Source organism: Sciurus carolinensis, chromosome X, assembly GCF_902686445.1.
Source record: "Sciurus carolinensis chromosome X, mSciCar1.2, whole genome shotgun sequence".
In the NCBI taxonomy this organism is placed as follows: Eukaryota; Metazoa; Chordata; class Mammalia; order Rodentia; family Sciuridae; genus Sciurus; species Sciurus carolinensis.
The window spans coordinates 7,589,360-7,614,850 of record NC_062232.1 but is presented as its reverse complement, the minus strand read 5'-3'; the positions used below and the strand labels follow the sequence as shown (position 1 = coordinate 7,614,850).

The 25,491-nt window shown below is 36.0% G+C and overlaps 2 protein-coding genes across 3 annotated transcripts in view; one reads left to right on the top strand and one right to left on the bottom strand.

Annotated features, from left to right (window-relative positions):
* Arhgap6 (Rho GTPase activating protein 6) overlaps positions 1-25,491 on the top strand; it is a 467,990-nt gene that overhangs the window by 309,864 nt on the left and 132,635 nt on the right. The window lies entirely within an intron of this gene.
* On the bottom strand, positions 19,494-25,379 carry Amelx (amelogenin X-linked). 2 transcript variants are annotated; one of them, XM_047535504.1, is made up of 6 exons: positions 25,326-25,379; positions 23,307-23,354; positions 21,975-22,016; positions 21,839-21,883; positions 21,103-21,564; positions 19,494-19,594 (listed from the first exon to the last, which is right to left on the bottom strand). In XM_047535504.1, exons 1-6 carry the CDS (start codon positions 25,377-25,379, stop codon positions 19,589-19,591), a joined length of 657 nt encoding a protein of 218 aa, XP_047391460.1. In that variant the 3' UTR covers positions 19,494-19,588. The 2 variants fall into 2 exon arrangements, with proteins under 2 accessions (XP_047391460.1, XP_047391461.1); XM_047535505.1 differs by lacking the exons at positions 21,975-22,016; positions 23,307-23,354.

The window sequence follows — 25,491 nt, the reverse complement described above, 5'->3', positions numbered from 1 at the left end:
AGTCATCTATAAATAGGTAATTGATTTAGGCATTAAAAACACATAGAATTTTCATTTAAGGAGAAGGGAATTGTTAAGGGTATGTGACAATAATAAAATGTGTTTCCCTTTGCTTTTTACACAAGATTATGGTGACTTGTCATGCTCATAAAGTGTTTTTTACTGAATAATAACACTTGCCCTAATATTTGGAGGCACAAGCCTTGATCCTCTTTTGAAGGACTGTTTTGGAAAATAAACATAAACATTGATTTTAGCTTAGTTCTCCTTCCCTAAAATTCCTTCCTGCTCTAAAATTCTACAGTGGAGTTGTAGAATTCCATAAGAATGTTTGAACAATGATTTTCAAATGCAAAAATGAATCATTTTACTTGCCATCCTTCATGTAAAGTTGTACCCCTTGGAGTTTTGCCCTAAGGTGAGGCATGGGTTGTTTCTCTAAGCTGTAGGACACCCTGGAATAAAGCAGTGTGCTCTGAACTGTAAGGGTAGACCCCAGATCACTTTGATGTTCTTGGCTAATAGTAATAGCAAACCTACTTAAATCAGCTGGAATAGGGATTTTAGAGACTCATGTCACTGAAAATCCACAGGGGTGCTTGGTTACATCCCAATGACTTTGGATTTTTTCCCTGCAGTTATTTTCATATTATGTTTCTCTCAGTGTTCCCTCTTGTTTGGCAACAAGAAAACCTGTGGCAGTTTGGTGATAAATATGTAAATGTCTGCACCAGCAATTCTTCTTAACTGGGGGTGATTCTCCTCACTGCTACCAAGGAATACCTGGCAAATGTCTGGAGACATTTTTGGTTGTCACAATTGGCACCTATTAGGTAGAGACCAGGGATACTGCTAAACATCCTACAATGCACTGGACAGCTCCCTATAACAGAGAAGAATCAAACCTGAAAGTTCATAGTACTGAGATTCCGAAACACTGCCATAGAGAAAGAATAGTGTCCCTTTCTATGTCTCTTGTTTATGTTCAGGAAATAGTTTCCAAAAGCTCCCAACTACCACTTCCTCATGTACTATTAATTACAAGGGAGTCAAGGGAGACCTGATGGCATTAGTCCTGGGTTTTGCAATCAGTCATCAGCAGAGGAGGTAGTATTACCAAGATCAGCTTACTCAGTTGAAAAATGTAAGGGGAATGGACACTATACATTGTCAATAAGAACAATATATTCCCATTATGTAATAGTACTACTTAGTTATAAGTAAGATAGAAGCATTCAGGCATCATTAAGAATGTTATGAACAACAAACGAATAAATACACACTTAGTTAGCAATTGAATTCCTTACTGTAGGATTTGGACTAGCTCTTCTGTATATATATATTATATATATATATATAATATATATGTATATAATTATATATGCATTATATATATAATATATATGTGTATGTGTGTGTATTCATTTTATAAAAATATATATTTAAAATATATACATAAAGTATATATTTCATTTCATATATATGAAACATATATATAATTTGCATTAGTACCTTTCTAGAAAAGAATATGACTGGAAGTAGCTCAATGACAGAATATTATTTTCATACAAAATCATCTTCAACCAGGAGAAATGATGACTTTTAGAGGAGAGATTTACAGAAACTTTCTCTATACTGACTCATTCAACAATTTTATTACTAATTAAGGATAAGAGATGATATTCACTTGTGCCATGATGGTACCAGTAGAAATAATGAGAAAAGGTCAGATCTGGGCATGTCTTGAAGATCAACCAACGGAATTTACTGTCAGATTTTCTATGGTATGATATGGAGGCATTTTATGCCACTAGAAGGTTTGACTTGCTCTTGATTTAGATAAGGAACACCAGACAAGAACAGGTTAGGAGGAAGTTAAGGAACCCAGGGTATTCAGGAAAATATGTACTGGTTGGAGATATAGATTAGGGAGCTATCAGTGCATGGATGTCATTTGAAGGAATGAGGTCAAAGAGAGTGATTGAGGATGAAAAGTAAATCAAGAACAGAGCCAGGAGGAATTCCAACACTACATTACATTCAGAGACTAGAAAGAAACAGTATAGAAGACTGAAAATTAGTGACCAGTGGAGTAGAAAGTGTGGTGTTCACAAAGCCAAATAAAGACAATGTTTTACAGGAAGAATGAAATTGTTTGCGATAGTAGGTATGATGCTTCTAATGGGTGGGGGGCAGTCAGTTTCTTTCAGTTTACCAGGTAAGATTGTAGATAATGCATAACTATCAATAGCACCCATTTTCTTTATTTCTTTATTGGTTCTCTTTAGTGATACATGACAGTAGAATCCATTTTGACATAATTATAAAGCATGGAATACATATTATTCTAATTCAGTCTCCAGTACCTATCCTTCCCCCTTCCTCCTGCCACTCCCTGCTCCATTCTTAGGAGAGTTCTGATTTGGAGATATTATGTACTTCCCCTGCTGATGGGTCAAGTAGGTAAAGACTAAGGATCAGTCAGAGGAGTGAGCAATGTTGTGGTTATTGGTAAACTTAATGACAGCAGGGAAATGAGAGCAGGGTTAATGAATGTTGAGGGTAAAAGCCTGATTGAATTGTGTTCAAGAAACGTGGGTCAAGTAAGACTGCAAATGAAAGGGGAGCTTTATGTAGACTCCTTCAAAGGATTTTTGCATGAAAAAGAGAGAAATAAAATGGTGCCTGTGAAGAAGAAGTATGATAAAGAATTTTAGTTTTTATGGTGGGAGATATCACAGTATGTTTTAATGCTGGTGAGACTGCCTGGGAGGAATGAGAAAATGGATGAGGCACAAGAGAATAGCTAGAGTGATGTTCTTGAGGATACAAAAGGGAATGGAGTCTAGTGCACAGTAAGTACAAGCAACACTAAAAATAGGCAGCTCTTCTACATGAAATTAGTGGGTAAAGGGAATTCCACAGTTGGAAGCCTAGACAGAGAGTTCACAAAATATGGGCATGAGCAATTCTGTTTGAATGGAAAGCAGAGTTTACTGGGAGGAAGAGTAAGAAAAGGGTGAGTAGGTGTCAGGCCATGGAAAGCCTATCATCTTCTGCAGAAAGGTCACAAATGATTTGCAAAGCACTGGAGAACTATGGAAGGCTTCTGAGCATGAAAGGGGCAGTGAGAAGAGAAACATCGAACAGGCAAGGGAGGAAAATATCACAAACAGGTTTTAGTGGCTCAGAGTGAAAGTCCAAAGGTATCAAGGAGTATGAGGGAAAAACATGAGTAACATGGGGACAAAATGAGCCCTGGTGAGATCCTTATTTAAGATTGCCTTTGCTCTTTGGACAGGGGCATGTCTTAGTAACACATTTATTTACTTGACATCAGAAACATAGTTGTTTCCTTGTTTTGTTTTTGTGTTTACCTTAATTCTTCTTATTCTAGAACTTGAATAACTTTGCCCCAAAGAGAAAAAAGAGCCAACTTTGTCTTATGAAAAGCTAGGAAGCCTCCTCCTGCCTTCAGTTTTAATTGTCTTAATATTATCTACTTACAGCCTAAAGGATGGTCAAGTTGTAGGCTAAGACACTGACTTGGATTTTCTTTCCTTCTGGCCAAATGGTTCATCCTGCCACTCTAAGATGAGAAATACCTATACCTTTCTCCCCATGTTTCCATGAAGATCAAAGAAAGATATTTATCAAGGAGGATTCCTTTCACAAATACATCATTAATCATTTGTATTTCTAAACAAATAGTGACCTTAACATACATTAATATTATGTTCTCCTTTTATGTGAAACATTACAACTTTATCTTGGATTTCTTAGAATTCAGCTACAAATTTAAAGAGTAGACACTAACTAATATAGCTATCCATTATATCATATATATGTATACATATACATATATACAAACATACAATAATCTAGATAAAGAAAAAATGATTTTTAAATTTTATTTTGCATAAGAGTTTTCTGGAAAACTTCTTGAAATGCTGGTTCCTGGGCCCCTAGAGTTCTGTTGTGGTCAATTTGGGAATGAACTTAAGCTGATCCATTTCATTCCCTCCATGTCATCATTTGATTGCAGGGCCATGAATCCACATGAATGTCTGGAAACTGAAAAGGAAATTTTTGAATCCTCAAGTAATTCTGTAAATGCTTACTTATGTATCTAAAAGCACATTATGTCTCAATTTCATTGTCAATCTCATTACATGTGAAATCAATTTTTAATGCATATTTTGTTCTCTTAGCAAATATTCCTGAACATGTGCAATGATTACTTAAAATTCACAGCTGAACATGTTAAAATCAAAATTGTAAAAATTCCTCAGAAGACAAGGTAATGAACCTCAGAAGTAAGTGCTTAAAAGAGATAAGAACCCCAGGACTCCACTTTTGACAAAAAGCACCCCTGGCTGACTCTACATTTAATCCTGTACCCACCTTTGGAGAACCTAATGTCTAAGTGAATTTTTTTGTCTCCAAAGCATTCTTGTCTTTATTCAATTATTTATCAAATTTATCAGTACCTACTACATGCAAAGTTCGATGTTAGATTCTAAAAATAAAATACAGTGATAAACAATCTTTATCATTATAAAGTTTCTGGCCCGGTGGAAAAGACAATCAATGAAATGTACAAATATATAAAACCAATTACAAGTTGACATAAGTGCTAGGAAGAAAACTAACAGAGTGCGGAAATCAAGAAGCCAGAGATGGGTCTGGTTTGTAGTTCAGTGGTAGAATGCTTGCCTAGAGCATGTGAGGCACTGGGTTCAATGCTCAGCACCACATACAAATAAATAAATGAAGATATCACGTCCATCTACAACTAATAAAAATATTTTAAAAGTCATAAAACATTGATTTCATGTTGGGGCAGTCAGGAATCCATTTCTGAGCCAATGAGATATAAGCACAGACCCAAAAGTAGAGGAGAAATATCTGGGAAGGGCAGCTCAGGCACAGGAAACAGCAGGCAGAAACCCCAACATGAGACCCACCTTGTCTTGTCCCTAGATGCTTGGAGAACAGGAGGAAATCAAGGGTTTGCGGGGGGAGAAACTAAGGAAATTGGTCAGACATTTTAGCCCTTGAAAGTTCTACATGGGTGGGTTTTATTCTAAGTTCAATGGAAGCCCACTGATGGTCTTCTTCTATTGATGGTCTTACTTGTTTTTTGTTAGTTTTTAAAGCCTGAGTAGGGATCATCATCCTTTGTGTAGAAGTTAAATATACAGCTCTGGAGTCAGACTTCCCAAATGTGAGTTCTGGCTTTGTGTCTACACAGAGTGATCTCACGCTTGTTCCAACCTCTCTTTGCTCACTTCCTCACCTGTAAAATGGAACTAATAATAGCACCTGCCTCATAAGGTGTTCTAGCAGACTTAATAAATACATGTTACACACTGTATATGTCTTAAAATAAAGATTTGTCTTCAAGAACATCATTCTGATTTCCCCCATGAACAATTAAATGGACAAGGGCAAGAGTGAATGGTTAGGTCTCTTAGAAGGCTGCTAAATTTGTTTGGGGGAAATACAATGAAGGCTGGAAGTAGGATAATGAAAGTGGAGATGGTGAGGAGTGGTCAGATTCCTGATTTGTTTTGGAGGTAGAGTTGACAGAACTTGGTAATAGATGAAATGTGGGACATGAGATCAAGAAAAGAATAAGGAAATACTATTTGGTTTTTGGCTCAACCAACTGTGTGGATAAAAATCATCATAATTTTTATCATCAGTCATCTTAATCATTGTCATCAACAACAACAACATTTACTGAGTGGGTGCTGCATGCCAGGCACTGTGATAAATGCTTTATAAATACTTTTCAGATAAAATGTGGGAGGTTGGAGTACAAAGACATTTACGAGAAGAGACAGTGAAGAGTTCAATAATGGATAAGTCAAATTTGATATAACCTTGAGATACAAGGTGGAAGGGTCCAGAAGGCAGTTGGATAGCTGACTCCATAAACCTCAGAGATTACTGGTTTGGAGATAATATTTGAGAGTCATGAACTTTGCAATGGAATTCACCACTGTGTTCTTTTATATAACCACTCGGGCTGTTACAATAATATTTTTATCTCTTTTGGTCTAATCCTTTTTTGAGTTTAAGACCTGCTTCCTAAGAACCTTAGTGTCAATTAAATTTCCAGTCATTTCTCTATAGTGTAAAATAAAGTATTCCATTAACCTTTCTGACTTTGAAGCAGAAGTCTACTGAACTCAACTTGCTTAATGAGGTTCGTACTTAACTTGCTTAATCTGAGGTTTGTGTTGTCTGTGAAACATCTCCTAATCAAAACTCAAGAAAAATTTAGTTCAGGTTATGCTTTGAAATCAACAGAAATATATTAATTCATATGGGCATAGCAAAGTATTTATTCACAGTGTTTAAGTTGATATTAAACAGTTTTTCTAGTCCCACACATTTAGTGGCATAAGGTCTTGAGAAAGCATGAATTTTTTTTCTATCAGCCTCATATTTCATGAAGCTTGCCAAACACAGTTCATTTTCCATAGAAATTTGCAAACCTGAGTAGTGGCCAAATTTTGAGTCACTGAATGTAAGCCAGTGAATAAAATTGTTAAACCCTTTGATTTACCCCCAATTTTTTCCCTTAAAAAGTAACATAGCATGTGCCTCAGGGTTTTATTATTCGACATCTATTACCCACAGAACTTGAGCATGTTTGAGAAGTCTGTATGGACATTTCAGTACAGAATGAGAACAGAATACAGAATGAGTACAGAATGTCGGGATGTTGGTTTGCACCTTTAGTCTTCCACAGGAAGCCTACTCCTTCACACTTCCATTGATATCTTTCAGATGGCAATGACATCAGCTTTTAAACAAGAATAGTATCAAGGGCTTTATAGGTTGGAAAATGTTAAGAGAAATTCAGAATAGGTAAAAGTTACATGTTGGTCCACGGTATGATAAATTCCAGAAGCTATGCATTGTAACTAATTGAGGCCACTTAGCTAATTGTTCTTTTGAGACTTTAGTCCTATTAGTAGAATGTGCTGATTAAACAAAACCTTAAGCATAAGGCAGAATGGACTGGTTATTTTTAAGAAAATAATGGTCATGGACATTGATCCCTTGTTCCCAAGAGGCATTTGGAGAGATGAAGGATATGGAGATAAACAAGTGATAATAATAATGAAAATTAATAATTAAAATGTGTCAGTTATGTAATTCTCTCAGTGAATGATAAACTTATGTAAGAGTATCAGGTTTTCCTTTAACCCAGTTATCACTGCAGTATTCTCTTCATTGGCCTACATCCTTCATTTTCATCTTCTGCTAATTTCATTTTTGCTTATAATAGTAAAAATACATAATGTCCCCTATAAGCAATATCCTAATTAAAATAATCCAACAATATGCTTTTAAAAAGTAGATCCATTCCCCTCCCAAAGTAGAGGACAACTGAATTTCAGCTAGGAAAAACTCAGTGAGCTATGAGGGCCCACTGTGCTTACATAGCATTGGAGATAATGACTCCATGAGATACAAGAACAACTGTTAATTTCAAACCCATTCTCATGAATGAAGTCTTGAGCATGATGAGAAGGGAGCCAGCACTGGGTGCTGACCATCTGAGGGTTCAGGGAGGGGTCTGCACCTTGCAGCTGGAGCAGAATTCTTATCATCAATGGCTGAGAAGTTAAAGTGAGGGGTGGGACCCAAGATACTAGGGACCAGTGGTTGTAGTTCCATCCTTGGAAGCTGACTCTCAACATAGCCCCTGATATACCACATAGGTGAATTAATAAGAGCAGAGGTCCCAGAATCTTTGGGAAAGTGTCATTTCAAGGAGATAAGGACAGAATTTCCTTTTTAAAACTAGCAGCTTTATCAAGATAAAATTTACATACCATAGAGTTCAACTATAGGAAGAGTACAGTTTAATGACATATTCATGGAATTATAGAGCATTACCACGGTCAATTGTAGAATAATTTCATCACTCCTAAAAGAATACTTCACCCCTTAGTCATCACTCTTCTCCATTCCCCCTTAGATCCCTGGAAACCATTAAACTGTCTCTCTAGATTTGGCTATTGTAGACATTTCCTATAAATGGAATAATACAATATATGATCTTTTGTGTCTGATTTTTTTTATTTAGCATAATATTTTCAAGGTTCAGCCATATTGTAGCATTATCAGAGTTTTATTCCTTCTTATGGATAAATAATATTCCATTGTATGGATATGCCATATTTGGTTATCTCTTCATTAGTAGACAAACACTGGGGTTGTTTCCACTTTGGGGCTATTATGAATAATGCTTCTATGAAAATTCATGTGCAAGCTTTTGTGCAGACATTTGCTTTTCATTTTTGGGGGGATATACGTAAGAGTTGAATTACTGAGTTGAATGGTAACTCTCTGCTTAACATTTTGAGAAACTGCCAAACCATTTTCCAAAGCATTTTGCATTCTCACCAGTTGTATATGAGGGTTCCACATCCTCACCAGCACTTTTTTTAAAGCCATCTGCGTGTGTGTAATGTGTACCACACTCTGATTTTGATTTGCATTTCCCTGATGGTTAATGATGTCAGACATCTTTTTATGTGCTTATTAGCCACTTGTATATCTTCTTCAGAGAAATATCTATTCAGATCATTTGTCCAGTTTTTCACTGAGTTATTTGTCCTTTTATTATTGAACTGTAAAAAATTTTACATATTATGTATACAAGTCCCTTATCAGATATGTAAGGTATATTTTCATTTAAATGATTTTTTTCTTCCAACATTCTTATCTCATTTCTACTCTTTACTGTAAGCTGGCATATGTCTATGTAGCCATTTACCTCAACTTTTTAACTTTCAGATTTTCCCCATAGTGAGTATTCTAGGTCTTTTGTGCCCAGGGAGGACTTTCAGAGCTGAGAGCTCCCCAGGGTGTCTGACTCAGAGGATCACAGTGACCCAAGGCCTTCTCCCTCCCAGGGCCTCTTGCTGTACATTCCACCCAGGGAGCCTGCCCAGCCGGCTCTTCCAGCTCTGAACAGTGTCCCTGCCTCCTGCTTCCACTGTTCCTACAAGGAACGGGGACCCTGTGTGGGGAATATGGGGGGTCAGTTCTGTCTGGAGCTGCTGCTGTTGCTAAGGTGTAAGGACCCTGGAGAGGTAAGAAGATAGGGTGTGTTTATTTCAGTCTCTGTATAGTTTTCCTCTTACTAGAAGCAAGACAGAAACAGGGCAGAGAGATGTGAAAGGCTTCATAGGGTAATGATTCCAGGATAGCACCAGGGGAAGGGGACACAGCAGCAAAAATGGAGACATGCGATAGCATTGGAAGAATTCTCTTCACTCAGTAAGCTACAGTTTGAGTGTCTTTCGGCTTCAAAGTTCACAGTGTTCAGATAACAGTTAAGATGTCTCTCCCTATTGATTTAGGAGAAGATTTGGAGCCTTCAAGCCAAGCTGGCTGGAATGCACTTCGTCATTGCCAAGACACTCATATTTTTATTGAACTCATACAGCAAATCTTAGTAAGGACCCACCCTTTATTTTGCACCTTTCATTTTGGTTATTTTCTCAGAATTTATAACTTGATGAAATTTGATTTTAAAATGCATACTGGCTTATAATGTTACTGTTGCATATGCTGTAGTTGCCTTCTAGACCAGCAATTCTATGCTACAGGTAAGGAAACTGAGCATCAGATTGGATTAGGCTTTAGCTGATTTATCTGGCTAGTCCATGACAGAAAAGGGAGTAAACATTATTGCTACCAAGTTTCTCTTTGGGTTCCAATCATTCAATACTATATAATGACTGACAACTGGTGACAGGAGCATGCATTTCTATAGATGCTGTTGATTTTATGAGAGCTTGATCTTTCAGCATATACTGATATGGAACCACAAAATATAGTCTATCTGCTTTCTGTGGCCAAGCCATGAAGTAAAAACAGGTGGTTGATTGAGAAAACTTTGGTTTTGCTGCTTGCCTCTGATAAAGGTAGCCTTTAGTGCAAACTTTAAAACTTTCTTCTTTTTCTATGATTCTAGTTTTTTTATGATTTCATAGAAAAATATAATTTCACTTTTCTTATTATTAGTTTAGAATATTATGAGAACATTCACAGAGCTCAAATACATGCTGGTATCATATAGCTATAAGTAAGTTTCTTTGAATCCTTCATAATTTAACAAACATTAGTTTATTTGCTGCATTGTTTTTTGACATCAACAAGGTGAAATAACAGGTTTTCTACAAGTTATATATCTATTATCCTAAACTATGTGATCATTCCACTGTTATTCACATGCTTATTTGTTCCCTCTCTATCCTAGGCATATACCATCACATATATAATTTAAAGAAATGCAAATTATTTGGTGTGGTAGAAGGCAAGTTGTTTTTGAATAAAATTTCCTGTCCTTAGATTATGATAATTTGCAATTTGTTGAGTGATTCAATTTTATAAGGAAAGATTTTTTAATTTTTTAAATTTGTTCTAAATAGTTATACATGACAGTAGAATGCATTTATGCATTTTGATAAATCATATGTAAATGGAGTATAATTTCTCATATTGTAGGATCACATTGGTCATGCAGTCATATATGTACATGAGGTAATAGTGTCTGTTTCACTCTACTATCCTTCCTACCCCCATATCCCTTCCCCTCCCTTCACTCTCCTCTACCTAATCTAACGTAACTCTATTCTTCCCTAGCACCCCTCACACTTATTGTGAATTAGCATCCACATATCAGAGAAAATATTTTGCCTTTGGTTTTTGGGGTTTGGCTTATTTTGCTTAGTATGATATTCTCCAAATCCATCCATTTATCAGAAAATGCCATAATTTCATTCCTCTTTAAAACTGAGTAATATTCCATTGTATGGAATATATATATACATATATATACCACATATATGTATGTGTATATATACGTATGTATATATACACACACACAGATAGATATATATATACACACATTTTCTTTATCCATTCACCTTTTGAAGGACACCTAGGTTGGTTCCACAATTTAGCTATAGTGAGTTGAGCTGCTATAAACATTGATGTGGCTATGTCACTGTAGTATGCTGATTTTAAATCCTTTGAGTATTAACCAAGGAGTGAAATAGCTGGGTCAAATAGTGGTTTTATATGGTGATTCTAATTATTCACAATATTAATGACCATCAAATAAATCAATGGAGGTTGTTGCAATTGCAGGTTCCTCAGTAGCTATATTGCTTTTGGTTGGGGACATTTTCTTCCTACCTACATGGGGGCAAAAAACACAAAGAAAGTAAATATCTTTGTTTTCCAATTGTCTCTGTCAATCCTGCTGGTGGGAACTGTGCATTTTAGTAATATTTAATAAGTAATTTAAAATTGACAGCTGTCTGTAAAAAGAAATAGATTTTAAAATTGCTCCATTGTACCTAATTTAGGATTAAGAAAAATCATTTGTAGAGACAAGGTTAAGGCCAAGTTCCTCATCACAGGCAGAAAATGGGATTTTGTAAACCGGCAGAGCCTGAATTTATTATTGTATGCAGCTGTGCAAATTTGCAAACATTTCCTTCTCTAGTCAGAACTGTGTGGAAGGAGCCAATTTGGACTGCTGCCTTGATAGCCAACATTTGTGGAGGCTGAAATGCAGGAAGCTATTCAGATATTTGAACCTTTTTCACATATTTTAATCTGGGCATTAAATGCCTGGTAGAAAGAGTATGCAAGCCAGGTAGTCCTGATTCAATGTCAAGCTAGGAGTAGATCAGCAGCCTTTTTATTCTGGTCATTTAGGTGAATTTCAGAACATCACTTGAAAGGCCTTTGTGTATGTGTGTGTGTGTGTGTGTGTGTGTGTGTGTGTGTGTGTTTAGTGTGTCTTCTAAGGGCTATCAGTATAGAGAGATTGGGGAGAGGCAGGACCTGAGTTATCAATTAACATATCATTATTTCATACTGTAGCTTTCTCCAAATTAATTGATGAGAGAAAGACAGTAGCTCACAGTTCCTGTGAGCACCAGACTTGCATTTATATGTTCTCAGTTCATCTTTGGAACCAGGGAAGGTGTGCAGACTGTTCATGCTCAGGCACACCCCCACAGCTGGGATAGATGGTCCTTCTCTGGTTACTATGACACCTAGTGTGGTGATATTTGCAAAAATTTACAAGAGGCAACTTTCCATATGTAACTGCAGAGCAGTTATTGCACTAGGTGTTCTTGAGTTTGATTTGCAATTAGTTCCTCAATGCATTCTTATGAGGTCAAATGGGCAGGAAAAATTAAATGACAGGAGACTGGTTTCATGATTCTGATTGATTTAAATTCACATTTTCTGTTAGAAATAGATATAGGTTGTATTAACTAAAATCCTAGAGGTAGATGACAAATTAATTTACCTTTCAAATAGTACTCACCAAAAACAGGACAGGGTGTGTGTGTATGTATGTGTGTGTCTGTTAAAAAAAAGGCTTCATTTCTTATTAAAATTTACAGTTTAGACAATTCTATATATGTAAGCTGGAGATAGAGACAATGTTTCTTCTGTAATGTGAGAAGTAAATAAGCTGATATACATCATGTAATTAGAATAGTGCCTGGAATATAAGAGTCCAGTAAATGTTCAGTGTTGTTATTATCACTTTTTAATATTATACTCTCCTGGATTTTTAATACTAATGTTGGTTCATTGAACAGATATGAAGAACACCAAGTGATATTCAGGCATTTTTAAAAATCTGCTCAAGTTGCTTGTTAGCTAGTGAGGAGATCATAGCAGAAACAAATAGCTGCATGAAATAGATGTATGCCCAGATATCCTGGGAAAGCTGTCAACCTGAGCACTCCAGCCTACAAGGACTAGTGAGACATTTTCCAGAAGAGGATGCTCCCTGATGCTGTTCTGATGTGTGGGTACATGGACACAAGCAGGGTTAAGGTTAACTTCACTTTTAGGAGTGTCTTGAGTTTGGTACAGTGTTTGGACAGATGGGATATTCCAAGTCTTGGGTCCATGGGACCTTATATTCCAGGTCCGTGTTGCCCAAGGTCCATGTCCAAAGTGTATCCTTGACTTAAAACACATTGCTTTATATTTTCCATATAGGTGTTTTTGGTAATAACTTCTTAAAAAAACTTTATTGTATTCATACAATAGTACTGTTGGAGAGTGGCGGTTTTAAAAGTCATGAGAATTTATTCATCTTAAATCCGTACACCCTGTGGGTAAAACTACTCATCTCTCATTATTCTGTCCAATTCAAGAAAATATCAGAATAGAGCACTTTGCAGACAAACTAAATGATTTTTAATTCAACGCATATACTGATGGCTACTAGTCTGTTATTTCTCTCTTTTAAAACTCTGATATGATCACTTTTATGTAACCACTCATGAAAAAAATATCATATACAGAAGGTGTGGTGACAAATACCTCTAATACCAGCAACATTTGCAGATAAGGCAGAAGAATCACAATTTGATACCTTTTAGCAAGGCCCTAACTCAAAATAAAATAAAAAGTGTTGAATATGCAGCTCACTGGTGAAGTACCCCTGGGTTCAGTCCCCAGTACCCCCAGCCACCACGCACAGAAAGCATATTCATTTCTTCTTCTGAAGAAAGAAAGAAAGAACTGTTCTACTTTTTGCAGGATGATTTTTTATTTAGAAATAGTGAATTAATACTGGGGTGGCCTTCTCTTGATCTTACAAATTCTCTTTAACATCCTGGCCACTTCCCAAATTATGTTTTGGATACAGAATGTGCAGAAAGTGAAAGCCTGCTTTATGTGATTCTATCTGAGGTTTTACTGATTTTAATACTGGATCTTTTAGTTTTTCTTTCTGAGTGATGCAAAAAAAATGCACATAGATTTCTAGATTTGTTCAGAATCTCATTCTTCTGTGCATTGAATTCTGAACACACAGCATGACCCAAAGTTGGCATGGTTTTCCAGGGTAGGGTTTCTCAACCTCAGAAATTTTGACATTTGAGGCCAGCTCATTTCTTGTAGATCTGTTCTGTGAATTTTAGGATGATTAGCAGCATCCCTGGCCTCCACCCAGGAGATACTCAGGGCACATTCTACCCCCTCCCACATTCTGACTCCAGACATTGCTAAATGTACCCTTCCAAGAGGTTCAGTTGTCCCTGGTTGAGAACCACTCCTTTAGAGGAAAACGGTATGATAAAGAAATCTTTACAGCAGAATTAACTGAACTATAACCAATACCAGAGGTATGGTTTTGTGTTGGATGTCACTATATGGGGAAGGTGGAGTCTAAAAGTCTAGAACAAAGGTGAGAGAAAGAGATTCAGAGAGGTCGTCTCACAGTCTGGACACCACTAAGCCTTGTACAACCCAGGACCCACATCTGGTGGATTTACTCCTCTGTTACCCTCCAAGTGGGGAATCAAGGGTGAGGGTTGGTCTTGGTGGTGAAGAACAACAGCATTTGGAGATGTCAGATAAGAAAAAGTGAGGATTATGCATCACCACAAGCAGTAAGTAAGGTATCCAGGTGATTATATGTTCAAAGATGACACCTTGACAAACATCAGACATGTGCAGCTTCAGCTTTTTGACATATAAAACTTTTATGTTACATCCAAACTTCTGTATTGCCTCTGCTTCCAACTGTGTAGTTTTTCCTTTGGGAATCTACAGAATCAGAAGAAGGCACCCTTAATTAATATGAGAACTGTAGCCAACAATTGAGTTTGGGAATTATTAACATAAAAAGACTCAATGAGGGATATCAGCACATTTTATAGATGAGGAAACTAAGGCATAGAAAGGCTAACAAAGTTTCCCAAGTTTCCATAGGAGTTAGGCTATGATTGTAACTTTGAACTATACTGCATGGTTTTAAATACTGTACACCCCCTAACTTCACCCATCGCACTGGAAGCCATCTTTGCAATTATGTGGATTCTTAACTTGTCCCAGAGTCCCTGCATTTGATGACCAAATATAAAGCATGGAAAATGTTTGGGAGAAGAAAACAATATTTGGATGGTTTGAAGAATTGAGGTAATTTAATATTGTTAGAAAAAACTTTCATTAATAAGAAGAAATTAAATCCTGGGTCCTGGGATGTTTTTGTTGGCCACAAGGACAATTATATTTGAATGGAGATTTATGATTTAAATTTTTTGATAAAAGAATCAGGTGTGATTTATTGTGGTAAATATTTTGGGACCCAAATTACTATTCTCAAATTTTCCACCCCTCACCATTCCCAGTCCAATCCTGTTCTTTATTTTTTACTTAATCTTCTAGAAGAGTCAGGTGTTTCACATGAAGTTAACATGGACATTTCAAAATATGCAAAATATTTCAAATAACAAAATATCAGTCAATTATCCCTACTGATAAGGCTCAAGATCAAATAGGGCCAAAAGGAATTAGAAGCCAAGACATACAAAAACATCAATAAGAAGTAAGAACTTCAACTAACTAAAATATTCACAACCACAGGCTGATTAATATTTTCTTAAGGCAATATGGAACACTACTAGATGCCACTATGTTCTAGTAATGGAGGAAACTGAAATAGTTTTTCTCTTGTGATTCCTATATTAAGCTGTGCTCAGTAGAATCTCTTAGATTGTTTATTAATACAGTTGTCTGCTATTTTATATTTTTTAAGTCTTAGAATTAAACTCTGTCTTGATATTTTTTGCTATTGTCTACTGCTAAGGAGAAAATTTCAGATTTAGGGGAAAGACTTTATTTCCTTTTTGTACAGAGTTGAGAAAGGAAAACATAAACTTAACATTGTTTCCAAATGAAATGAACAACTTTGCCTTTCTTTCTTGATAAAATTTTTACTGGAGGAACTATAAGTGCTTTTGTAGCAATTATTACTTTATAACTTTTGTAACTTTATATTTTTTCTTATATTTACAGTCATTAAGTCACTCTCATGGATGGGCAAATTTATTTCTTATTTTTATATTTTAATCAGCTTGAACTTTGACCTTTTCCCAGTGAAGTCCTAGGTCAAGGGAAGATCTAGTCTTCCACTTCCAGTGTGGATGTGGGTGGTAGAGGTCAGAAAATAAAAGACCATTACTTTGGTGCCAAAAACATTCTTAGACAATGAGAAAAATTAACTTTTTGAATTCTTGATGCATCTGTTCTGAAAGAGAACTGGAAGAGAAACCATTTTAATGCATGTGGTTTGACTTGAGGAAGAGAATGACACTCCTCTCATTCTTAGAAAATTCTTGTTCTAGAATGTGATTATTGACTTGCTTAGGAAGTAACTTGTTGAGGATAGTTAAGACTTTCAGCTTTAACCACTGAATTACTTTTTCATCTTTTGTTTAAAATCTTTGAATTAATTAAAATTTTTCTTCCACCTAAGAAAATAGTGTATAGAGCAACAGTGTCTAATAAAACTCTTGGTGGTGGTGGAAATTCTCTCTCTGTGCTGTCCAATATGGTAACCGCTCACCTGATATGGATGTTTAGCATTTAAAATGTGTCAACTGTAACTGAAAAACTGAATTTTGAATTTAAATTTAAATCACTTAAATGAAGTATTCATATAGAACTACCACATTGGAAAGTACAAGTATAGAGTATTAACTACCAGTTAATATGCATCTCTGGTTTGAAATATTCCATTGCATTCTCATCCTACATATCTAAATTTTGATTTGGAAATTGTGTTAACTATTATGGTCTTTGATAAGGATAAATTACTTCCAGATAATATTTTAATCTCTAATCTTCATTGTGTGCTTTCAAGGTAGATGTTTATGGAACTACACCCCGGAAATTAGCTTGTTAGCTTATTGCTTTGCCTTTTCTAATAAGTGATCTGTGAGAATTTTCTTGTTAATTATATATTATTTAGTGAATTTGAGTTCTTTAATATTATTGAGACCCAATATCATTAAGCCATAGGAGAAAAATATACATTATATCCAGTGGAAAGCCCAAAAGTAGAATTCATGAGTTTTAGGTCAGCAAAAGTTCAGGCATTAATGGAAATCAAAAGAGAATCCATTTAATATGAAAAGTTTCTGCAGACCTTCAACTTTTAAAGGTATACCACATATACATCGTATTTTGCCTGTGACCTCCCTGCTCTTTGAATCCAACCTCCAACAGAATTTGAGTAGTAGGACATTAACCTTGTGGATGTGGTACTCCATGGTATTCCTAGTATTTTAAGGGAATAAAGAACAAAATATCTACACACTGGTACCACTTCAAAAGTGGTAAGCACCTTAAGTGAAGGAGACTTTAGAATGCTTTTGATGTAATTTAGTTTCATCTAACATATAAACTCACTAATGCTGTATGAAATATAGACCCACTAATGCAGTCCTGTCAATATTGATAACCTGAGTTCTACAAAAGAAAGAAAGTAAGCATATGTCTGGTGTTCCTATATGTCAGACAGTGTATTACATCCATTGCACACATTTTTTTTGCCTTTTTGTTTTTGTTTGTTTTTTCATGCTCTGAAGCAATTACCATCACCCTTGCATTTATTGATGAGGTCATGAAGAGTAAGAATTAATTAATTTGACCAAATTTACAAAAATGGTAATTCTGTTTAATTCCACCCTTCTCCTCACTTGAAGAGCAAAACATATAACTGTAGATGATCCCAAGATTGGTTAATTCAGGAACACAATGCTATCATTGAAAAAAAAGGGACATTTTATCTTTCCCTTCCCCACTCCTGGTCACAAGTTGGCAGACACAACTGCAGACATTATATCCTTAAGCAAATAGATCCAAAAATGGAACAACAAATTTTCCTAGCACATATCTATATGGTTTTTTATCAGAGGGAAAACTTTTCTCCAGAAGATACTACTCTCTCAGGAGTCTTGCTATTTTCCTCATTCAGTGGGTCAGGATCTACCACAACCCATCCCCAAACCAATCACTGCCAATAGGAATATAACTATGTATGAAAATTAATGCCATATTTGGTATGGAGGAATGGACATTCAATTCCTGGGACAGTAGATTGGGCTCATCACTCCTGAGCTGGTGGAAGGTCAAATGCTGGGATTCATTCCAGCTCAGCCAACAAGGAAGGAGTGGTGAGGAACACTGTTAGGTACCTAGCTATTGATGGCTGCCATATTTGCCACAGCATTCTAAATGTACATCTCTCATAGCATTAATACCATTTGACCTTCTCTCATCATTGTTGGTGGGCTATCTCTTTGGTAGATTCTAGATTCCTTAATGATGGGGACTTACTGTTTTCACCAGCACCAGGTATAGCACCTTGTCCTAGAGCATGTTTTATTAATATTTAATTGATTAAAGTTGACCCATGCCAATTAATTAAAATTTTTCTTACATTTTCATTGAATCTAATTTATTTAAAATCAATTTATTCACTTTAATATTAACACCCTCCCAGTAAAGTTATGTTTATTCATTCCAGAAAATGATTAATGAGCCTTAATCATAAAGGTACTGGAATAAACTTACTGGGGGTACTGTGTAATATAAACCCTGAAAAGACTGTTTATAATTTTGTGTGGGTATAGGAGGAAAAAAAGAGTCAAATATAAATAAGAGTGGGAAAGAAAATTTGTTTTGAGTCAATTGTATGTATCTGTGAACATTTTAAAGAATCTGCTATAGAATTTATCATTTAAAGATTATGAAGGGAAAGAAATGACTTTTATATAAAGTCACTGAAGTCTACTTGAAGCTCCATTATTAAATTTGTCTTAGGTAGACTAATTTTAAATTCATTGTACTATTGTACATGCCACTAATTTCATCAAAAATATTTTTCTGTAAAATGAGATCAAAATACCAGATTTTGGTTATTCTAACATCCTATGAAGTATGAAGCCAGTGTTACAAGTCCCAATTTGTTTTATAATATAAACCCTTTTTAGAGTTTATCTTTTTCAGTGTAAAGTTTTTTTTTTAAACTTCCCTTCATTGGTCAGGTTCAGTGACTGTACATTGTCATGATTTTTTCACTTTATTGACTCTTATTACTGATGGATAAACTTCCATGTTTAAAAACTTTTGAGATAGTATAGTTTATCTAAAATGAGACAGTCCTTATTTGCCTGCCAAATGGTCAATTCATTGGGATAAATAAGCAGTTTCTACCTTGTTTAAGAATATTTATTTATAATATTTACTCTCAACTGACTTGAAATTTTTTTTATTTTTATTTTTTATTGTAAACAAATGGGATACATGTTGTTTCTCTGTGCATGGAATAAAGGCATACCATTTGTGTAATCATAAATTTACATAGGGTAATGTTGTTTGATTCATTCTGTTATTTTTTCCCTTCCCCCACCCCTCCCACCACTCTTTCCCTCTATACAGTCCTTCCTTCCTCCATTCTTGCCACCCTCCTTAACCCTAACCCTAAACCTAACCCTAACCCTAATGCTAATCCCTCCCAGCAGTAAGAGACTTGAAAATTTAATTCAACACAAAAGCATGAATGATTTTTAAAACATTTTATTGTTCACTAATGATACTTATTTTTAGTAACAGAATTTGCTAAGTAAAGTGATTGTAGGCACAGATCATTGAGTTCTTCTGTCATTCCTAAAAGCAACTGAAGAATCTATTTCAATTCTGTGATTTTCTGATCTTTTTAATCCTGGGAAAAAATACCAAAAGGAACAATTAAAATAATTTATTAACATTCCTAGTGAGTATCACTTAAAATAACATGTATGTTTTCAGTTTTGTCAAAACAATGTACAACCATTGAGTTGAACTGTAATTTCTTCAGTTTCTTTCTTCTCTGATTATCATTAGATATTAGGTCCCTAACTTCACAATACTTGCAGTCTATAAATAATAATTGCTATCATTTATCAAGTACTTCCTGCCTGCCAGGATTTGAGCTCATCAGTTAAGTTCATTTTACATAAAACAACTCTAAGAAACTATTATATTTATACTCTAATTTTAAACAGGAAGAAACTGAGTTTTAGAGAGTTTGAACTACCTGCCAAAATCACCTTTCTGTAAATAGTTTTGGCAAGGCATGAACACATTATAAAGTCCATGATGTTAATTATTAATAAAGAGATAATTAAATGTATTTTCTATGCAAACAGAGAAAATATATTTTAACTAGAATAATTAATGATAGGCACCAGATTATTCAATCCTGGTCAATTTTCAAAAATTCTACCTTGCCTTCTCCATAAATATGTTCACAATTTTGAAGCCATGTATGACACATTATAATTGTTTATTGGGAAACTATGGTATTTATATTTGGAAAGAGATTTTAAAATTATGTGATTTGGTAGCTTTCTCCTACTTTATAGAAGGAAAAACACCCATAAGTTTGAAGTAACTTGTATAATACCGCCTCCTCTTTGAGGGCAAAGCCAGAACTGGAACCAAGATGCCCTGGCTCCCATCCAGGTCTTTTCCACCTCACTCCTTTCTGCTTCTCAGTAGCAAACCATCAATCGCATTTATAAATTGGAGTCCCAGTTAGATACATATACACGACAGAATCACATAATCTCACAGGGTTTATGGACATGATAAGGATTGTTTTATTGACTATTCTCATTTGTTTCAAAGGGCTTCAATGGAAGAACATTTAGTGCTAAACTGTGTCAACTTCTTTCCAAAAGCTTAATCTGTAGAGTTCCAGCACTGAGAAAGAATCTAACAGTGTATTTTAGCGTCATTCAAGTTAGAAAGGCTACTTTAGACAGGTAACCTTCCTTTAGGTCTTTAAAGAGAGCTCCTATCTACCTTCTGTAGCTTGTTCAAGTATTTGTACCCTCTGACTCCCAAAAATTATTCCCCTTTTAATCTTTCAGCCTATTCTAGCTAGTCAAACCTTTGAAATATAAAAACTGATATTCCCTTTAGTGTTACTCTCAAAATTAATGGACTTTAGTACTATATATTCTGGTAGGAATTAAATAATTTCAGAATTTAAACCAACCATACAAAATGTGATCTTAATTATCTAGTCATATAGGTAAACTCATTTATAATATAAAGTTACAAATTATGCTTTTGGTTACTGCAGCTTTACATCCTGAGTTGTTTAAGAATTTTGAACTATGGGGCTAATTCTGCTATACCATTTTTCCTAGGATTTGTCTTTTAGTGGCTCCAGTGTATACTCACCACTTCTTCCCGCTTGGTCTTGTCTGTTGCTGGCCAAGCTTCCAGAGGCAGATCAGGAAGAAGGGGGGGCAGCTGCATGGGGAACATCGGAGGCAGATGTGGCTGTGGTGGCAGGGGATGCAGGGAGTGCAGAGGTGGCTGGGGCTGGATGGGCTGGATGGGCTGGATGGGCTGGATGGGCTGGTGAGGCTGTGGCTGAATGGATTGGGGCTGGAAGGGCTGCTGGAAGGGCTGCTGGGCAGGTGGAGGGAGGTTTGGCTGGTGGTGTTGGGTTGGAGTCATGGAGTGGTGGCCAGGAACTGGCATCACTGGTTGCTGGGGGGCCACGGGCTGTTGAGCTGGCACCACTGGGATGTGGTGATGAGGCTGAAGGGTGTGACTCGGGGTATGCTGTTGAGACAGCACGGGGATGATTTGGTGGTGCAGCCATCCACCCATGGGTTCGTAACCATAGGAAGGATACTGGTGAGAAACAGAGAGTCAGGTTTACCATTGGCTCAGTTGACTTCCAACTGGAGAAGTAGCAATGTTTTCTTTGTCATTCTGACCATATGAATATTTTAGTCATTTTTTCCTTTGCAAGAATTTTCAACTGTGTACACAGATATGACCTTTTTACAAACTAAAATTCTCATTAGTGTCTGTATGTGGAGTAGACATGATACTTTGCTTAATAATGGAATTTAAATGCATACCTAAATATTTTAAGGGAATAAAGAATAAAATATTTACATACCGGCTGCCTTATCATGCTCTGGTACCACTTCAAAGGGGTAAGCACCTTAAAAGAAAGAGACATTAGAATATATTTGATTTAATTTAGCTTCATCCAACATGTAAACTCACTAATGCAGTATGAAATATACACTCACTAATGCAGTCCTGTCAGTATTGATAGCCTGAGAATGTGATTTCTACAAAAGAAAGAAGAAGGTAAACATTTGTCTGGTGCTTCCTATGTGTCAGGCACTGTGTTACATGCATCTCACACATTTTTCATGTTTTCTCACATGTTCTGTGGCAAGTATCATCACCCTTATTTTTATGGACAAGATCATGAATACTTAAAGATGTTCATTAGCTTGACTGCATTTGTAAAAGTAAATTGTTTACTTCTCCAGTTTTCTCGTGTTTAATTCTCCAGTTCCTGCCCTTCTTTGCAAGAGCAAAACAAGCAAAAGATTATGATATCAGAATGTGACATAACATTGATTTAATTGTTTTTATATGGTGACACAGTGGAATAAAAGGAGGTAGAAACATTGTCTCTCATTCTTGAGACACAGGTTTACAGGTCAAATATGTCAATCATTTAAGGTTTATCAAACAATCTTGCCTCAAATTCTTACTAACATTTTTCTTCAGCTTGTATGTGTAAACAGACTCACAGATTGTAACCTAAACCTGTGAGACAAGTAAGCATCTTATTGCTTTCTGAAAAGTATATACTTGGTTAAACTCAAATTTAGGACTCCTTCATTTAGTAGTATGGCATTTAATTGGTACAGTTAAAAATTATTAACCATGGTCAAGTTACATGTGACATAGCACTTTTCATATCCACTACTTTCTCCTCCAAATAATATTTTGAAGTGTGGTTATCATTATTTCTCTCCTATAGATGAGTAAAACATTTTCACAGAGAGAAAATTATTTACCCAAGATTATGTAGTTAGTATGAACTTGGGGAGAACCCTAACCCAAATTTCTAGAACTCATAGGCTTTCCATTGCTCTGCAGAGTCTCTCATGTAGATATCACTAAGTCACTGATCTTTCAGTAAAGCCAATGAGAGACACTCCTGGAGTGTGAACATCTTAGAATCATAAATTTTTTGAGCTGGAGAGGATCTTAAAAAACATCTTACCCAATTCCCACATTTTATGAGATGGGACAAAACAAGGATGTTTAAGCAGAATTCACTTTCTTTCCTAGTATGGAGCCTCCCTAAGTGGCAGTTCATGGTGGACAAAATTATAGCCATATTTAAGAGGAGATATTGATTCTGAGTGGCCAAATAGGATGGTGCTGGACAATGCAGGCTTGAGGCCATTTTCCAGGGCTTAAACTGGGAAACTGGTAAAGGGAACTGAAGAAGTAGGACCATTTGAGAAACATTTTGAAGAATCAACAAACTAGTCTTTATTGAGCTCAGCACATTGTTAACTAAAACAGTGGTCAAAATTAGTAAATAGAAAAATTACCTCATAGCTGAAGTTGATATAACCAGGGTGCCCAGGATGAGGTGGTAGCTTTTATAGGAAGGGGAAAAGAGAAGAAATGAGAGAGGGAGAAAGAGATAGATAGATAGAGAGAGAGAGAGAGAGAGAGAGAGAGAGAGAGAGAGAGAAGAGAAGAGAAGAGAAGAGAAGAGAAGAGAAGAGAAGAGAAGAGAAGAGAAGAGAAGAGAGGAAAAGAGAAGAAGAGAAAGGAACAGATTAAGTCAATATTGTTCACATTAAGGGAGACTGAAGATACTCTTTTAAAAATCTATATAGTGCAGAATATATTTGATCTACTTTTACTTTGAGCGTGTATACTGTGTAGGAGGAGCCTTCTTGTTTTAAAGAGGTTCCAAACAGCTATAGTCTTATAGTGGGGGACCTGGAAGTAGAAGCCAGCATACATTTATTCTCCAGTGACCAGACAAACCCATCAGCCCCTTTATTGTCAAGGATTCCTATCCTATCCCACCCACCAATTTATTGTTTGAGGAAACTCACTCCATGTTGGGGAGAGGTATGTTTCTGTAACACAATTTTAAAATACCAAAGAGAAAAGAATTGTCTTACAAAAGGTTCCTTATATATTACATTGTTAAGTGCCTAAGTATCAGAGGGATTCTTCATGCTTAGCAGGCAAAGTAAATAAATAACACATCCACCATAATGAAAGGAATAACTAAGTGGGGATTATTAATAAATGTGAGAACAAGATGGGTGCGAGAAAATGGAAACATCCTGAATCCCTCCCCTAAACAATGAAACCTTTATTTATGATGTGTAGGCCAATCCTTTTTATTATTCCATCAATGTATTTATGGCAGAAATTTGAATGTGCAAAACAAAGAGCAACCTGAATAATTATCTAAACCAGTACTGTCTGTCCTTCCAAAGTGGGGATCAAGTCACTTATGCCTGCCTCATGGAATTGTGGATGGCCCTGGAGTACAGAAGAGAGGAGAGAGCATGATGAAGAAACTTTCTCTCAGACATGGGATAATTAGGAGTTAATTCCATTCTATTTTTTTAATGCTTGTATTTTATAAGAGGATTTATTCACTCTCATTGTGATTGTGAGTTAATTTAGTCAGGTAACTGCCTTTCCTGTACTGTCTTGATATAAGCCCTCTGGGAGTGTAGGTATAGAATTATGGAGTGGAAAAGGGGCCAAATTTGTAATGAAGGTGGTCCCTCAAGGGACTAGGAATTGCCACAATGCAGTATTTCAGGAAGGCAGAGCACAGAATCTTGGTCTTGTGGGTGAGAAAGGAAGAGAGGAGGCAGGTATGCAAGCTTACTGGCTTCTGGTTGTATCAACTGCTCTTTATGCCACCAAAAAGCATTGCCTGCATGTGACCTAAGCTCTCTACCCTTAAGTGCTTATGTCTACAGAGTGGATCAGATTTGCTAGTCTTTGGTATGTTTGAATGTAAAATATACCAATATGTTTTGGGCATAGGCAGGACACCAAAGCCAAGTCACCTACTTAGCAGATGTGCCAAATGGGTGAGGCCTCTGAGAACAGGGAAATGGTTCAAAGAAGGTAATTTCCAATACAGAAATCTTACCTATTGGAGGGTAACAGTAGTGGTATTTGGAGGGCAAGAAGAGTTTGGAAAACTTGTGAGAAATTGGTTTTAGAGGGTTTTTATTATTCGCCTAAGGATGATGAAATATTTTCTCTGGAAATCTTTCAAGGGTTCCTTCAAAAGATTCCTCCATGTAGAGATGGGCAGTGATATTTACAAGCTGTTTAAACAGAATCTCCTGGAAGTACTTCTTAAAAGGCAGTGTCCTGGGCCCCACCCCACCTGTACCGAATCAGAATCTTTGGTGGAGGTATTTGAGAATATACTTAAAAAGAAAATTACAACTCCTTAAGGTTTTCTTCAATGCAGAGACATTTAAGGATATCTGATCTTATACTGTTTAAACCCTGAAATTTACCAACCATGGGACAAATTTTTATTTCTAAGTTTATTTAAGGGGTATTTTACTCACGGGCATAGCGAAGGCTGCTCCCAGGAGGCAGGCAAACAAAATCCAAGTCCCCATTTCTCGATGGTTCTGAAATGTTAAGTCAACACCTGCTTTTCTTATCTTTTCTCAAACAAGGACATAAAACATATATAACATATTCCATAAAACATATATAATCTACATTAGT

What these genes read in the sequence shown, in the direction of transcription:
- Amelx (XM_047535504.1), bottom strand. Translation starts at nt 25,379, where the DNA reads ATGGGGACTTGGATTTTGTTTGCCTGCCTCCTGGGAGCAGCCTTCGCT. An exon ending in ATATCAACTTCAGCTATGAG is followed by an intron (nt 22,017 to 23,306) that starts GTAATTTTTCTA and finishes TTTCTTTTGTAG; the next exon opens with AAATCACATTCTCAGGCTAT. An exon ending in ATACTGACAGGACTGCATTA is followed by an intron (nt 21,884 to 21,974) that starts GTGAGTGTATAT and finishes CTTTCTTTTAAG; the next exon opens with GTGCTTACCCCTTTGAAGTG.